The 15676-nt window shown below is 38.6% G+C and overlaps 4 protein-coding genes across 6 annotated transcripts; 2 read left to right on the top strand and 2 right to left on the bottom strand.

Annotated features, from left to right (window-relative positions):
- Positions 1-610: 610 nt before the first annotated feature.
- Positions 611-3991, top strand: LOC105674575 (sorting nexin-30-like). The gene is made up of 7 exons (XM_012370995.2): positions 611-862; positions 1115-1270; positions 1343-1453; positions 1601-1765; positions 1840-2035; positions 2130-2404; positions 2662-3991. Exons 1-7 carry the CDS (start codon positions 692-694, stop codon positions 3019-3021), a joined length of 1434 nt encoding a protein of 477 aa, XP_012226418.1. The 5' UTR covers positions 611-691; the 3' UTR covers positions 3022-3991.
- Positions 3100-8471, bottom strand: LOC105674572 (uncharacterized). Of its 2 annotated transcripts, XM_012370991.2 has the most exons (10): positions 8310-8471; positions 7813-7931; positions 7294-7566; positions 7101-7222; positions 5539-7011; positions 5251-5460; positions 4996-5105; positions 4563-4777; positions 4163-4419; positions 3100-4102 (listed from the first exon to the last, which is right to left on the bottom strand). In XM_012370991.2, exons 1-10 carry the CDS (start codon positions 8469-8471, stop codon positions 4017-4019), a joined length of 3027 nt encoding a protein of 1008 aa, XP_012226414.1. In that variant the 3' UTR covers positions 3100-4016. The 2 variants fall into 2 exon arrangements, with proteins under 2 accessions (XP_012226414.1, XP_012226413.1); XM_012370990.2 differs by having other exon boundaries at positions 3100-4419.
- A 229-nt stretch (positions 8472-8700) lies between these two features.
- Positions 8701-11328, top strand: Vps33B (vacuolar protein sorting 33B). Its single transcript, XM_012370993.2, has 6 exons — positions 8701-8858; positions 8928-9151; positions 9223-9729; positions 9803-10033; positions 10160-10485; positions 10562-11328. Exons 1-6 carry the CDS (start codon positions 8701-8703, stop codon positions 10823-10825), a joined length of 1710 nt encoding a protein of 569 aa, XP_012226416.1. The 3' UTR covers positions 10826-11328.
- eIF3c (eukaryotic translation initiation factor 3 subunit c) lies at positions 10963-15653 on the bottom strand. Of its 2 annotated transcripts, none has more exons than XM_012370992.2 (15): positions 15529-15653; positions 15033-15138; positions 14807-14939; positions 14364-14648; positions 14188-14285; positions 13975-14105; positions 13474-13890; positions 13140-13349; positions 12903-13056; positions 12608-12823; positions 12257-12536; positions 11853-12046; positions 11575-11778; positions 11347-11485; positions 10963-11198 (listed from the first exon to the last, which is right to left on the bottom strand). In XM_012370992.2, the coding sequence occupies exons 2-15, from the start codon at positions 15123-15125 to the stop codon at positions 11065-11067; spliced, it is 2688 nt and encodes an 895-aa protein (XP_012226415.1). In that variant the 5' UTR covers positions 15126-15138; positions 15529-15653; the 3' UTR covers positions 10963-11064. The 2 variants fall into 2 exon arrangements, with proteins under 2 accessions (XP_012226415.1, XP_067209790.1); XM_067353689.1 differs by lacking the exon at positions 15529-15653 and adding an exon at positions 15347-15366.
- Positions 15654-15676: the final 23 nt, after the last annotated feature.

Raw genomic sequence — 15676 nt, 5'->3', positions numbered from 1 at the left:
AATTTGTGAAAATGACGTTTGATCGTTTGCCAAATCGATCACTTATCTCAAAAATATCATACAACTTAAATGAATTATTATCTCTAATATGTCATGTTTTATCCGGAAAATGGGTCAATTGGACTTTCTATCAGTAAGAAGTTGGTAGCATTTTGAATCGATGATCGATGTGATTATCGCGTGCGCCGTCTCATTTGCAGTAGCGGATAAATGTATGGAGTCAGAAAGTAAAATCGATTCTGAAAGACTTTCTATTTCAAATAGAAATAAAAATCCATGTAATTTAATTTAATTGCTTAATTTTCAAGAATATAATCACACGAAAAAGATCTGCAGTATATCCTTACGAGCACGGTAATCGGCATAGAATGTATACTTTTTTATGTATTTTTATAGCATAGAAAATTAATTATCAAAATTACAAGAATGTCTTTCTCTTTCATCTAAAATACTCTTAAAAATTAAAAGTAATCAAATGCTGATATAATACGAATATAATATTATTATTACATAATATATGTATATTATTAAAAATTATAAGTAAAATTTGTAGTAGCGAATACTCCCTTCCCTCGTGCAAAAATTCACCATTGCTCGCGCAGGATAAGAAGCTGCGCAGGATTGCGCGCAGCTGTTTGCAGTGTAGTGAAGGCGGCTAGCGTTATCGGTGTGTTGTCCAACTGTCAAAAAAATGATGACTTCTTCGGAAACGTCAGAGGTGGAAAATTTAGGAGGTGAAAAGAGCGCCGAAGATTCGGCGATCTTGGAAATAAGCTCCATGGCGACGGGCGGGATAGTGAAGCAGGACAGTCGCGATGTCGATTTTCTCTCCAACTGCAGCACCTCCATTGAGGGATCCGTGGTATGAATATAACATAACCTGGGATCCACTTTGATCACCCCTTATGCTAATGTCTTATATTGTCTATTGCCATTAGATTAATTAAATTAGAATTATAACATGTGTAATGCAATAAACTTCAAACATATGATTCATATATTTGTATAAATTTTGGTAGTAAAAGCTATATGATAGAGTTAAAGTGATGAATTCCATAGAACCGATTATTCATAATTGATTGACAAGTATTGAGGAACTTTTACTGTTTTGTAGATTGCCTCTCCTTCTATCGATAGCTTCTCTACTCTTCCGGATCAAGAGATATCAGACTTTCAGATGGATTCGCGAGACTTACAAGTAAAAGTGGATAATCCACAAAAGCATCTGGAAACTTTGGAGACTTATATTACATTCCGTATAACAACTAGAGTAAGTATAGTCATGTTATCAAAATGTGATTTTAATTGCAAAACAATTTGTATCAATTAAATAAATCTACAGACTACACGTCCAGAGTTTGAAGAAGCAGAATATGTGGTTCGCAGGCGCTACAATGATTTTATTTGGCTGCGTCAGAAGTTGGTGGATACTTATCCAACTCATATTATACCAGTAAGTTTTTATCACTACTGTTAATGTGTAAAAAAAATATATATAAGAGGGATAAATTAAAACTACGAAAGAAATAATTAATTTAATTAAAATAATATTTGGATTGATATAAAATTAAAAAAATTACTTACCAATTTTTCGTTACAGCCAATGCCAGGCAAGCATACATTGCTTGCTCAACTCGATCGATATTCCAAGGAATTTGTCATAGCTCGAATGAAGCTTTTGTATATATTCTTGAACAGAGTGGTGAATCATCCTATTCTCAGTTGCGACAAGAATCTCCACATCTTTCTCACAACAAAACCTGCAGTAAGTGATCTACAATAATATTAAGGTGTTAGTAATATTATACATCAGATTTATTTAAATTAATCCTTATTCAGGAATTTCTCACTCATCGCAAAAACCGCGGCAATGTGCTCGGGAAAATGACCGATTCTTTGCAAAACATGGCAAGTACATACACGATGAAACAGCGTCATTTGGAATTTGAACAGATACGGGATTATTGTACAGCATTGAGTGAAAAACTGTCGGCTATAGATAAGATCAATCATCGTATACATAAAGAAAGGCAAGGTATGTACAGAAATCTTTCTTATATAAATACAATATAATTATAATAAAATAGCTTGTAACTGAGAACATCATATTATACATTGTAATGTTACAGATTATTTATTGGAGCTTCATCAATTGCATCCCATATTCACGTTGTGGGCAAGCTCAGAACCGGAACTTGAATCAATTTTATTGGCAATCGCTAAAGCGGTAGAAACAAATGCAGTGGCTCATAAGAAACTTTTGGAAAACGTTCCTAATGACGAACGCGAGTACGTTTCATATATAGAAGCTGTTAAGAACGCATTGTGCCGGCGTGACTCGATGCAGATTGAATATGAGATAACGGTTGATGTATTAGCAAAGAAGAGAATGGAAAAGGATCAGGTACTAGCTTCGTATATTTTTGTTTTTTAATCTCTTCAGAGTCAAATTAATTAAAAAACATAATATAATATATTCCTAAATAAAATAATTTTTTTTATAAATAATGACTAATAATTTTTTGTGATAAATGTTACGCTTATCACATGTTGTGTTAATATTCTGAGTAAAATTTCATATTTCTAAAGAGATTAATCAACATCATTCACATTATCACATTTGATACAACAAAAAGGCAATTACATTTTTAATTCGCACAGTTGATAGGAAATACGAGCTGCACGATTCCCGCACAAAGCTGGGGTGGATCTCTATGGAAAGCGGAATCTCGCGACGAAAAATTAGAGCGACTTGGTCAGACGATTCCGCGGTTAGCCAAGCAAGCGGAAATATTGCAGGATCGCATGGAATGCGCGAACGAAAATCTGCGAAGCGACATACAGAGGTGGAATGTAGAGAAGCAGCAGGATCTGAAGAACATGCTGATCACGATGGCGGATCGACATATCAGACATTATCAGCAGTGCATGAATGCATGGGAAGATATTCTCGCCGGGTTTAAATTGGACGGAATCGGATCTGACGTTAACGTAGGACCGCCCGTTAAGATACCCGTTTGAACTGATGATCTATCGCTATTTAGGAATTATAGAATAAGTGTTCGTTATATGAAGATAATAACACGCCACACAAGAGAATCTCTATCAAATAATGACACAAAGTTTATTTGCAAGTTATTGCAACCTAAAGAACAATCTCTACCATCAGCTTGAATATCATCGCTTTCAAAGTCGAATCGTGGTTTTGGAATCTCGAGATTACTTAATAATTGTGAATCGCAACGGATACATTTGACGATAATAAAAGTCGCGCGTCTATGTACATATTGCGCATAATACTCTAATATCAAAACTCTACGCAGAAAATTTGCCTTTATGATACAATACAATCTTGTGATAATGTGAAAAAATTAAGTATAACGCATTTTGGTCCTACATGTACGCTACATGAATGTGGGGCAAGTTTCAGTGTATCCTGTACAAGAAACACTCTCCGGGATTTTTTTTTTTTTTAGATATTTAGATCATCAATATATTAATTTTGGGGACCAAGTATCGAACCTGTTATCGCCATTCCCTTCTCTCGCGCTCAGTTGGAAACATTATATCATATATTTATTGACAATCAGTTTAGTCGTCTATATCTACTAGTTACCAAAGTACAATAGTTACCATGATAGCGTAGATAGTCAATATATAATATACAGCACTGATAAATTTTACAAATTGGAGTATAATGCTTGTGAGAGCTTCGTTGTATCATTAATTAGTACCTTTAGTCTATGTTTCTAAATTATGAACAAGTCACATCGCACTCAACAGTTATGCTCGACATCATCGGAAGAGGTGTAGTTAGAATCCTATATGGCTTATAATACCTCTTCTCGTATTCATTATTTATGCTCGAATACTCTCCTTCTCACTTGTAAGCAATGTGGAATACATTTCTATACATTACAATGCCGCGATTTGGCGAATCGATAAAAACGATGGTGTTTGTATTAATAAATAAATTATTGTTTGCAATGAAGTTTGCAATGGTTAATGCGTTTTCTTCATTCTATTAAGGCGTCATTCGGTATTGGCGTCATATAAAACTGCACCAGATTGTCCAAATCGGTGAGCTTGGTTATAGTCTCGCCTGCAATTAATATTATGTATGCGTTTGCCTTTGAAAATAAATGAGTCGCGAAATACTGACCTGCTAAGCTCAGCTCGTTGTGAAGGAAACGCACAGTGTGCGCGTACGGTTGCTGACTCTTTTCTCGCAGCTGCGTGGCCAAACGACGCGTCGGATTCCATAATTGGGTGGAAAAATTCGGTATGTTAATAAGAGCCTGTTTCCAGGAATCTGGCTTGACTTCTTCCATCGGCAGTACGTCTGTTATTCTATACTGGCTCGTGTCAATATTCCACGTGAATTTGCATCCGACCTCATATTGTTTTCTCTCTTGCGGGCTGCAAACGTTAATTTTTTGTGATTCTTTCAAGAACATTAAGAGTTGTGATATGTTAAAGATATAATAATTTGCTTAAAGTACTACAAAGGCATCACAATTAGAATGTAATCTATATAAGATAAAAGAATAAAGTGTGCTTACCATTGCGTTTGGCTATATAACTCGCTTGCTTGAATCTTCATTATGTGCAAACATATAATGTCGCCGGTAAGCGCACATACGTCGATTATTTCTATATCGTAGTCACTGCAGTGCCAATACTTTTTCTTGAATCTCGCGCAGATCCAATCCGCTACGTGGTGAGAGAAAGTCTCAATATCAAAACTCAACTGAGTTATGGAAACGCATGGCACTATCTGAAAGTTTTTTTTGTCATGTCAGAAATATATTTATATTTTATTTACAACGAAAGTTTTTCATTTGTATCAGAAATTTATTCATATCTTATTATGCTTAAGAAACTTGAACATAATTTATGAAGGCATAATTATATAAATTACGGTCAATTCTTTATAAAGATTGAAAGATGTAAAGAGTTACACGTATATTTAAAAAGTTCCAAAATAATACATACCAATTTTTCTGCTTTACTATTGTTGATCATCTGCATTTGAACGTATCCAGAACCGTGCACAAGCATTGGAAGTACACATTGATAACCCACATATCCTCCCGTCTCTTCGTCTGTAGACACATTTGCAATTATGATACAAAATAAAATTGAATTGAAATTTCTTAGTTAAAATTAATTTCCACACAATTAAAATATTGCAAATCGATTTTGCAAGAACAAGATAAATATTTCAAATGTATAAGTTTCAATGTATACCTTCCACATCTGTAATCACTGATATCATCTCGTCGTCGAGCTCTATGTAACTGCGTTTGAAACGTGCGGTGCACTTTATCAAAGGATACTGCAAATTATTTCTCGGAACTAACGGCGAGAAATTCGGGCAACATTTGCCGACGCGATCTCTGTGCATACTTCCGTTAGACAGTTGATTCTGATTCAATGGTCGAAGCACATTTTTCTCAGCTGGCAAACATAAAATGTTATTATTTTATTGTAGCAAATTATATAGACTTTTCTTTCAGTAATAATTAAGGATTTTACTTGTTTCTGGATTCGATAAGTCGTTGGCTATGCTAATGTCTTGAGCAAGATTCAATTCATCCGATTCGCTCTGATCCGAGTCGACCCAGTGCCGCCGACCGTTCGGCAGGACAGGCGACATTGCCGGCGAGGAGGGTATTTGGTGTATAGAGCAGGCACCGCGGTGTCTGAACTGATCGCGTATATGCCTGAAAGGAACTATGTTCTCCGCGTCCTCCGCTTCGTCGCAGAACTCATACTTCTTGTCGGCCAGACGGCGTTTCCTAAACGAGCTGAGCTTCTCGCAGGTCGTCTCCTGCACTTCGTCGGTGAACTCGTACGCCTTTTCCGCCTCGATGAGCTTGTGCGTTGCTCTTGTCGTCCTCGTCGACTGGGTTGCGTTGACAACGGGCGGAGGTGAGTGCAGGTTCGATCTCTTGCGCGGGCTCGGAAGGCGGAAGTATTTGGCTAAGGGCGGCGACATCAAATGAGACGAGCACGAGGACGATGAACTGATAGAGACGGTGGACTGCAGTGACGAATTTATGGAGTTGGTGTCCTGCTGTGAAGCGCCGGGTTGCGGCGAGCTCGAACGTTGCTGGCTGCTACCACTAATGCTAGTACTACTACTGCTACGTTGGACCTGGATTCTGTGACTAGATTCTGAATTGCGAGTGCGCAGAATGTCCGACGGCGGGATGAGTATCTGCGACGACCACGTGGTCATCGTCCTGAGATCGGAGGGTAATCTCTGTGGCGCCGAGCGCGGCGAGCACGACGGATGTTTCACCAGCGTGATCAGATCGCTGCCGATGTTGAGCTCCTGCGACGTGTCCTCGCAAAAATCCTGCAGGATCTTGTCGCGGACCGAGATCGCCATCTGTTCGATGACGCTCGGCCGCGCAACGGGACTGCCGCCGCTGCCGTTCCGGCACTTGCATTCGTCCGAGCATTCGCATAACTTTACGGTTAAAGGATCAGCAGCGGCAGACTTATCACGTATATCACAGACACAGTCGCTTTGATTACTGCTTGAGGTATTTAACGGTAAATCGCGTCCTAACTTATCGTCTAATTTAATTGGCTCGTCTAGAAAGTCTTGTTCTAGGCTGGATTCACATTTGGGAGATCGATCAACGCACTCCGACGTGTCCACTTTCTCGTCCGAACTCTCGTATCGCTCCGTCCTCGTCGAATAATCCGTCTCCTCGGCGTCGCTCATGTCCAGCGGAATCGTTTCCGGCACCATGGGATCGTGTGCGGAAGTATCCTGCTTGTCACATGTCCTCTGATTCTTCGACTTCGGTATATTCAAGTCCACTCTGAGAATGTGCAGAAAGTTGCCTGTATTAATCACCACGTGATTCCAGTAATTTAAACACACGGTGGCTCGAAATTTCGGGTATGGTGAAGTGACCTCGTATGTCGTGTGAACCGTGAGTCCGTGTTGCAAGCAGTTGCATCGTATGCAACCGTCCCAATTTGCGGCTAATTCTGCACAATAGATTATACAATTTTGATTAGTATTGTAGCTGCACGCTTTATACAAGCACATTAATTTCTTCCCACGAATTATTTATTACCTTCACCATCTTCCTCATACGATGCGGCGATCTTTAAGCAGTCTTTGCAATTTTCAAGAGACGGTACCGTCGTTATCGTTAAATACGCTCTATCAGTCAGTTGCAAATTTAAAGAATTTGAACTGCAACGAATAAACATAGATTTTATTAGTTTATCGTGCAGTCGCTTAACGGGATGAAATTCAAAACGTACCAAAGGCCGTGTATTACAAGCTTATTCCGCTCCATTGGCCATTGCGATATAACTATGCTTAATTCTCTATAAATTGTGTAGTTGCCAAACAATGAAACCTCGGCAACTTTGCGAGCGACATGGTTTGGCGTAAAGGCCCACCAGTGCAACAAATACTTGTACAAGGTCGTGTACGTATTGCTGTACTGCTGGACTGCTGGACTGCTGAGATCCACTGTGTACGTATATGTGAGCAGAAACTGACCACACTGTGTCAATCCCATAACAACGTGCCTTGTAAGATAAAAATCATTACAATTGTGCCATTTGCTAAAATTAGAATGCTAAATGCTCAAGATTTTACATTAACCCATTTCTTGCCGATGTTATTCTTCTCATTTTTGTGTAAATATTAAACAGTTGAGAATTTGTGTTTTTGCTAACCATTTAAACTAGGCTGCAACTCAGAGTTGCACAGGATAAACATGGTAAAAAATGGATTAAATAAATCTGTGTAATATCAGTATTTTAATAGCATACCCTGCCTCAAGTGCCGACTTCGGGATTACATGTAAGAGAGGCAAATGCCGCCACCTAGGCACCGTTATAAACAGTCTTTCCTCTGATGCGTAATTGTGCGCCGACAAACATCCTCTCATCTGCAAGCACAAAAATTATTCAACTGCTAATGCAAAGCTTCCACTTAGCAGCCACTTATAGAAATAAATGTATGTCAGTCTGACAGTCTTTCCCAGGCACAAGACAAATTTTCCAGGATGTTGACTTAAGTTTACAGGAAGTTCTTTTAAGATATTAAAAGGATTACACCTCAGAAGAGTTGCATATTTTTTTATTGCAATTTGTGAAGCGTATTGGCAGTTCGTTCGAAGCGGAACAGGATTACAAATTAGACGATTGAACAGCGATTCTTTGTTTCTCTAAATAGGCTTGTCACAAACAAAGAATTGCTTCAGACAATTCGGAACAAGGCTGTCAATCACGATGTCAATCATGACATGAAGGTTAAGGTCGCTTACCTCCCGTATCAGCAGTTTTTGCAGAAAATTTCGCTTGCTGCGGCGATGTGACGGGTATGGCTTGCGTCCCACTACAACGTACTCCGATTTTTCCGACGTAATGTCAGAGGAACACTCAATGCAACAGTCTGAGGTAGTGTCGGAAGACGACGCGTCCGCCATTTTTAAATAACCTCGCTCCTTTCTCGTGGCGTCAGCGTGTATATGTACAGCGTTCACTCGTCTCGCCCGTCTCGGCGGCGTGAGATGAAAGGGATTGCCGCTGATTGTTGCGACAGGCGTGGAAATCGCTCGCTGATTTTTTTTTTATTTTGATCTCGAAATAAATTTAAGATCTTAGACCATTGTTATATATACACATTACAATTTATTACAAATAATAAAAAGCAAAATGGATATCACGTTGGATGATAAATTGAATGTGCTACAGCAAATAAGTCAGCGAAAGCTTGTGGAGATATTGGACACCATTCCAGGTGCAAAGGATCTGATAATAGAAGCAAAGCTCATGAAAGTACTGGACAGTTTTGTAGGAGTGACTGTACTGAAGTGAGTGTTGTTTTGCACACATAACCGCATATTAATCTTATTATTGAAGGATGACATCACTTTATTTAGGCGATATGGAGTGGACAAGATCTATAAAATGGAAGAAGGACTGAAATCGTCGAATAGTCAACGTATATTCTTAGTATCTAATAATTTAATCGCATGCAAGAGAGCTCTGGACCAAATACAGTCTGAAATATCGCATACTAATAGGCCTCATGTTGAAGTGTGTCATCATTTGCTGGTTACGCCATTTGTTCCAGCTGTGCTGCACAATCTAGTCGAAGAGGAAGGTCAGCAAAATGTACCGATGACAACAATATCTGTTCTATCTTCACTATAATATATGGAATTGTTTTTTTAGGTTTATCTGGACTGGTTACGCTGCACACGCTCTCTGTAGAATTCGTAAAACTGGATGGGAACGTTTTATCCTTGGAAAATCCAATGTTTATTGATCTCTACTATCACAAAGACACTAGTCTTCTGCGAGCAATAGCGCGTAACTTGTGGTCGTTGCAATTAGTGCTCGGCTCGCCGAGGTTCTCACTTTTCTTGGGCAAACACAGTCAGCAAGTGGGCAAACTGATGGAATCAATGGAGGAATGTCTGGGGTCATCTAGTCTGCAGAATGAGATTGGCGCTCTGATCATAATGGACAGAAGTTTTGATCTGACCACGACTCTTCTTACACCTGTAACATACGCGAGCTTGTTGAATGAAATTGTGGAGGTAAACGTCGGTACGGCGGTGTTGGGAAAGTCGCAGACCAAGTTGGATCCAAATAAGGATCAAATTTACGGAGAAGTGAGAGATATACCTTGCAGTGACGTTTTCCCGATTCTCCACGGAAAGGCTAAGTCGCTTAAATGTACTCTATCTTTTTCTTCCGAGTCGTTACAGATTGTTTTCTTGAAAATCTTCTTAATACCGGTTAACATTAGCTGAACAGGAGGCTGTACAGACCATGAAGTTAGCTGAGATGGAGAGATACGTGTCGACGAGATTACAAAAAACCGGAAAAAGGACACAACAATTAGCGTTTCATATATCTGCGTGCCAGACGATCGCGGATACTTTAGGTTCTGAGTTTCAGGCCTTGCAGGCGATCGAGAAACTGATGCTTGACTGCAAGGACAGAAAAGAATGCTTGAGCTACATCGAGAGAAACATAGGTATATCTTTTAGCATCGAAATTAATAATATTCCCGAATTAAATTATATTGAATCGATTAATATGATCAAAATTCAAAATTTTATCTAAGATATTATGGTTTATAACATGAAATACTTTCTCGTAGATGAGCATGCATTACGATGTTTGCGTCTCCTGTGCCTTTTATCCATCACCACCGATGGCATTACGCAGAGCGAGCTCCAGAACATCCAGAAGCTACATCTTCATACTCACGGTTATCAGCACATTCCGCTGTTTTACAAGCTGCACACTACTGGCCTGTTAAAGCATCGAGCTGAAAATATTTTACACAAGCTACCGAACTGGAGCAGCGAGTGGAGCAGCAATGCGCAGAAATTAAAGATGTTACCCGGCTACTCCAAACGATCCGATCAGAACGGTCGTACCTGTCCTAGTTACGTGTTCAACAACGCTTACACACCCGCTATAGTTTGTGTCCAATTTTCTGTTTCAATGCGGTGTTTTATTTCACGATATTAATAAAATGTCAATTAATATATTGCAGGCGCAAATATTAAACATCGTATCGAATCAAGAGAAGGATCCTCGCAGCTTCGAAGACTTGATGAATTTATCGAACTGCGCCGTAAGCGGCCACCGGGGCGCGTTATCGCCGAAAATGGTCGTAATTTGTGTGATAGGCGGCATCACCTGTGCGGAGATAGCGGCGTGCCGGCTCATAGAGAAGTCTATGGGGATACGTCTCGTTCTCGCATCCGACACTATTCTAACAGGCAATAAACTCATTCAGAGGATACAAGAAATATGAAGACTCTCGTGGCGTTTCATCATCAGGAATGTAAAATATCTTTGCCGTATAATAAATAGGTAAGATGTTATAATATTCTTTTGCATGTGTGACAAGTGCGCGAATCATTCTGCAACGTATTAACAACAACACGATCGTTTGTGTATAATGTTGTTATCGGTATTATTTATGAGTTTGAAACGTTACAATAATCACGTTTCAACACCCGAAAAAGTTTTAAATTTGACACTGTTAACCATTTAATAATTTCGATTCTCCTCCCGATTACGATCGCGGTCGCGATCGCGCCTTTGCCGACCCCAATCCTGTCCCTGGCGATTGTAATTCTGACGGTCGCGGAAGTTGCCTTGGTTTCCCCTCGAGAAGAAATTACCTGCACGAAAATTCGTATTTATTATACATTGGACGGCTGTGCACATTTGCATAACGTATTGCAATAAATATACCAAGCTACATAAAAATGTGATTCAAACAAATAAAGAAATATACATTTTCTCAGAAAACTCTTGCAGCTTGCTTACCTTGCTTCATCTCGAAGATACGTTCGTTCGAATCAACAAAGTTGTTTACTTTATCGGTGAGTTGCAGGGCTAAGGATTGAAGGCGGCTCGGTTCGCTGCGATGCATGACGACGGTTCCTGTCGGATCGTCCAAGGATGCCTAAATAGATGAACGGGGGGAAAAAACACGTCAGTTACAGGATATAGAATTTCATTGTGTAACATCGAAATGATATATCTGTGCAATACCATAAGTTCTTCGTTAATAATCATTTTGCTGATAATAGAGTGGACCACAGGTCGCTTTAACTGGAACATGTCAGCGAGTTTTGGCATGGAGATCGAATCGTAGACATGCGAGTACGTGAATAAATAAGTCCGCAACGCTTCCTCCTTAATTAATCGCGTTAGCATAGCTCGTACTTTGTCCGCCTGATAGAAGAGATCCCAGACCTGTTGAGAAAAAATAATTGTTACTATCTATTCTTGAGATTATGTTTGCGAAGGAATGTACATCGCAAACACACCTTTGCGTTCATCTTTTCATTGATAATGAAATTGTTGCAAGCAGACCAATTTCCATTGCGCATTGCTTTGGCAGCAGCAACGACATGCTCCCTCATGGATTCCGGTGGTCCCACTAACGATTGACGCTCGCTGGATCGCAACTGCTGATAGAACGTCTTCGAAATCATCCTTCGCCTTGCGTCAAACTCGTGCGCTATAATTGAATAATTTATCATGTGAAATAAGCACTGGAATAATTAATAAAATTAGCAAACCAGGCTCATAGTGTTTCAATTAATAAAATAATGGATTAAAATTAGTTGAAATAATTGTCTCGCGATAATCATCAAAATATATTTTGTGTAAAAAATAATATTAAATTAATAATCACAGTAAAAATGCAATATTAAATTGAAAAACGTACCAGCCATGTATGGAATCTCGATAAGCATTGCTGAGACGAGATATACGCATTCAAGGAGTTCCAGATTGATGTGCATGTGGAAAGGCATTTGCCTTTGCTTTTCAATCTTCTCCTGTTCTTTGCTGCGCTCGTGCTGTCGTTGAGGAAGCAGACCTTGCGCCAAAAGTTCCTTTACTTTGCCTGTCACCATTAAATCGACTAAGCAGTTGTGGGCATCTTTAATATTTGCATGACGGAATGCGCATAGTCCTAGATGAGCGATCGTACGATTGTATAAAATCTGAAAAATACAACAAGTTAATTTTGTGTCTTCTATTAAAATGACAATAGATAAATGTACAAATTCGAAACCTGTGTAGCTGGATCAGAATGCTGAATGGTTTCCTGGAGATGCGACATTAGAATCAAGTCACGGGCTTGGAACCAATTATCGTGAAGTGCGTGGTGATAAATGTGCGACAGAATCGCGCGAGTTCTCAATCGATCAGTGTTGTCGTGAGCATAAACGTATTTGCAGAGCTTTTCCATGACTTGTACGGATGTGATTGCCTCTTTTCCCAGCTCGCCCTGGTGTATTCGATAATTTCGGTAATATGATAAAACAGAAGGATTTTTTTACAAATATATATCTTTTATGAAAACTCACCTCTTTTTGCTTCAGAACATTTGGATCGAATTTGTAATACAAATGCTCGATTTTGCGCAGGTACACGCGACAAAGTTCGGACACAGTTCCTTGCCTCTCCAAATACTCTTGTACCTTATCTATTATGGCAGCGACTTGTTTCTCATCCTTCAATCTGTAACAAGCAAATATTTTGTTGTACGACGAGAAGTAACGGTCATAAGTTGCATATAATTTTAACTTTTTAAAGAACATTACCTTTCTACGTATTCGTTGCTGTGCGGATCGCATTCCTTTAGCAATTTTATAAATTCTTCATCGAGACGCTCCACTAACGTTAACACGCAGCCATGTATTTTGAACGGCGCCGTTTCGAACTCCTCCATGTCTTCCGCGATCGTTTCCGCGATCACCATATCTGTGTTGTTCAACAGCATGTCGAGCATCTCGGTAATGCGCTCTAATATTCTATAAAGAAATATTTATCTTTAATATTTATTTATCATATTATAAATAAGAAAATTATGTATAACGCAACACATTTACGATTATTTCAGATAAATATATTTATGTCGATCTTAAATATACGTACTTGGACCAATATTCAGGCTTCATGGCGTCGGAAACCTTCGGATTGTAATCGAATATGGAAGACACGATAGAAAACTTAATTTTCACAGTCACAGCCGGGCCGAGAGTGTGTGCGTCAGCTATCGATTGCAACTCGTGCAGGAGCTCGATTTGCTCTCGTCTGTCTGTACGTTTTTTACCGCGAGCTGCAATTATCTCAGAAAGTTTCTTCAGCACCGCAGTGATGTTGATCTCTGCGTCCTTGGCAAACATCTTCGGCTTCTCGGAAGGAATAGCCACGCCACCCTTCACAGTTTCCCATTCTCCTTCGCCATCGTCTTCGTCGCGCTTCTTCTTTCGCTCCTTCTCTTTGCGTTCCTTACGCTGTTCCTTCCTCTTCGCTTTATCCTCATCGTCCCCCCCTTCCTGGGCTAAAGCCCTATAAAAAGACTCATCATATTATGACATATTTCATTAAAATTACTTTTTTTATTAGATTTTATTATAAATTAAAGGATCGTACTTTTTGATGAAACGTTCACGAATATTTTGATATTGGCCTTCATCGTCGCTACTTGTGCTCTCGCTGTCCGAATCACTGCCCCAATCAGATTGCTCGCTTTCGCTGCCCTCCTCGCCATCAGTTGCACCTTTCTGCAATGTGACATGCAAGAAATCAATAAAAAGTTATTCAAGGCAGCTTATGCTATCGATAAGTCTTAGTGTTATAAAAGACCTTGAACTTTGCAACATCAGGTTCACTAGCTTCTGATCCTGCCTTTTTAAAAGCCACAGCGCTGTCTTCTTCTTCCTCAGACTCTATAACTTCCTCAGCTGTAACAATAAAAATCACATTTTTTTATATTGAAAAATTCCAAATTTAGATTTACATTTCTGATAAATATATCAAACCTTTTTCTTCTTCATCATCATCATCTTGATCAGGGTTCTCCCTGAATTTGCCTATGTCCTCTTCAAAATCCTTATTATATTTACGTAATTTTTGACGTAATGTTGAAAGTGATTTGGAATTATTCTTAGACATATTCTTGCGTCCATCACGATCTTCCCATACTTCGTTAATAAAATCTTCCATTTCCACTAAACACCTAACATAAAATCGTGGAGTTTGTCCAAGTTCCTCCTTAGTGATTACTGGCAAAGCTTTTTGATAAGCTCGCATCAAATCCTCAAAACCTAAAATTATAAATAAACACTTGTAAAGAAAAATTTATTTAACATAGACTTGTGAACAAATATATATAGATTAATAATGTTCACACTTCATATTTATTAATTTAACACTTCAATTATGCAACCAAAGAAGCTTTACAAGCAAAACTAAAGTTACTTACTCGTCAGCATGCTACTCATATCCTTAATTTTCTTATAATTCCTGATAAGTTTTATAAGATTGGCAATCTCCTCATATCTTTTCTCTTTTGTGGAGCGTACAACACGCTTTGTTTCTTCCTCGTCATCACTGAACTAAAAAAATATTTCACATTATTTTAATAATAAGATAAGGTAATTTACAAATAAGAATGCAGCTAAAAAATGTAATTAGGTTGTAATACTTACAGTAAAAGCTGTTGTTGGCGCCCTTTGTATTTGCTCCTCCTCAGATGCGCTATCAGACTCAGAATCTGAGCCAGTCGCAAAGAAACGACTCATGATGTCAGATGCTCTGCAATAAATAAATAAAATATTTAAAAAAGCCTTTACTAATTATTTCTCAAAATTACTCATTAATTTGCAATTAATAAAATTCATAAATATATTATAAAAATATTCAAGTCTGCAATATGTAAAGTATGGAAATATAAGCAAAATTGCAAAAAACATCACAAATTTTATAGTAAATGTCAAAAAATAAAGTGCAGTGTGGCAAATACAATTTAATAGGACATCACGGAGACCGCATATACACGCGATGTCTGACGACTCCTTGGTTTGACACATGGTGCGATATATTTGTGATAAAAACGATTATTCTAATTATTTAGAGATAAAGGCAAAATAGATTCTCGCGGCATAGCTGTGGTACTTCCAAATATATTTTAAATTATTATATTACCAATATTCTTCCTCGAAAAAGACAGGTATGTCACAAGGTTAGAAAGAGCCTAATTTATATAGAAACGCATGCTACGTGTGTTCTGAAAAGCATATATTTTTGCCGTAGGTCCAGTTTCCATTTTCTATACAATCCACTGACGTGATTC

Source organism: Linepithema humile, chromosome 1 (assembly GCF_040581485.1).
Source record: "Linepithema humile isolate Giens D197 chromosome 1, Lhum_UNIL_v1.0, whole genome shotgun sequence".
In the NCBI taxonomy this organism is placed as follows: domain Eukaryota; kingdom Metazoa; phylum Arthropoda; class Insecta; order Hymenoptera; family Formicidae; genus Linepithema; species Linepithema humile.
Note: the sequence above shows the minus strand (reverse complement) of the source record. Positions and strands in the feature narration are given on the sequence as shown.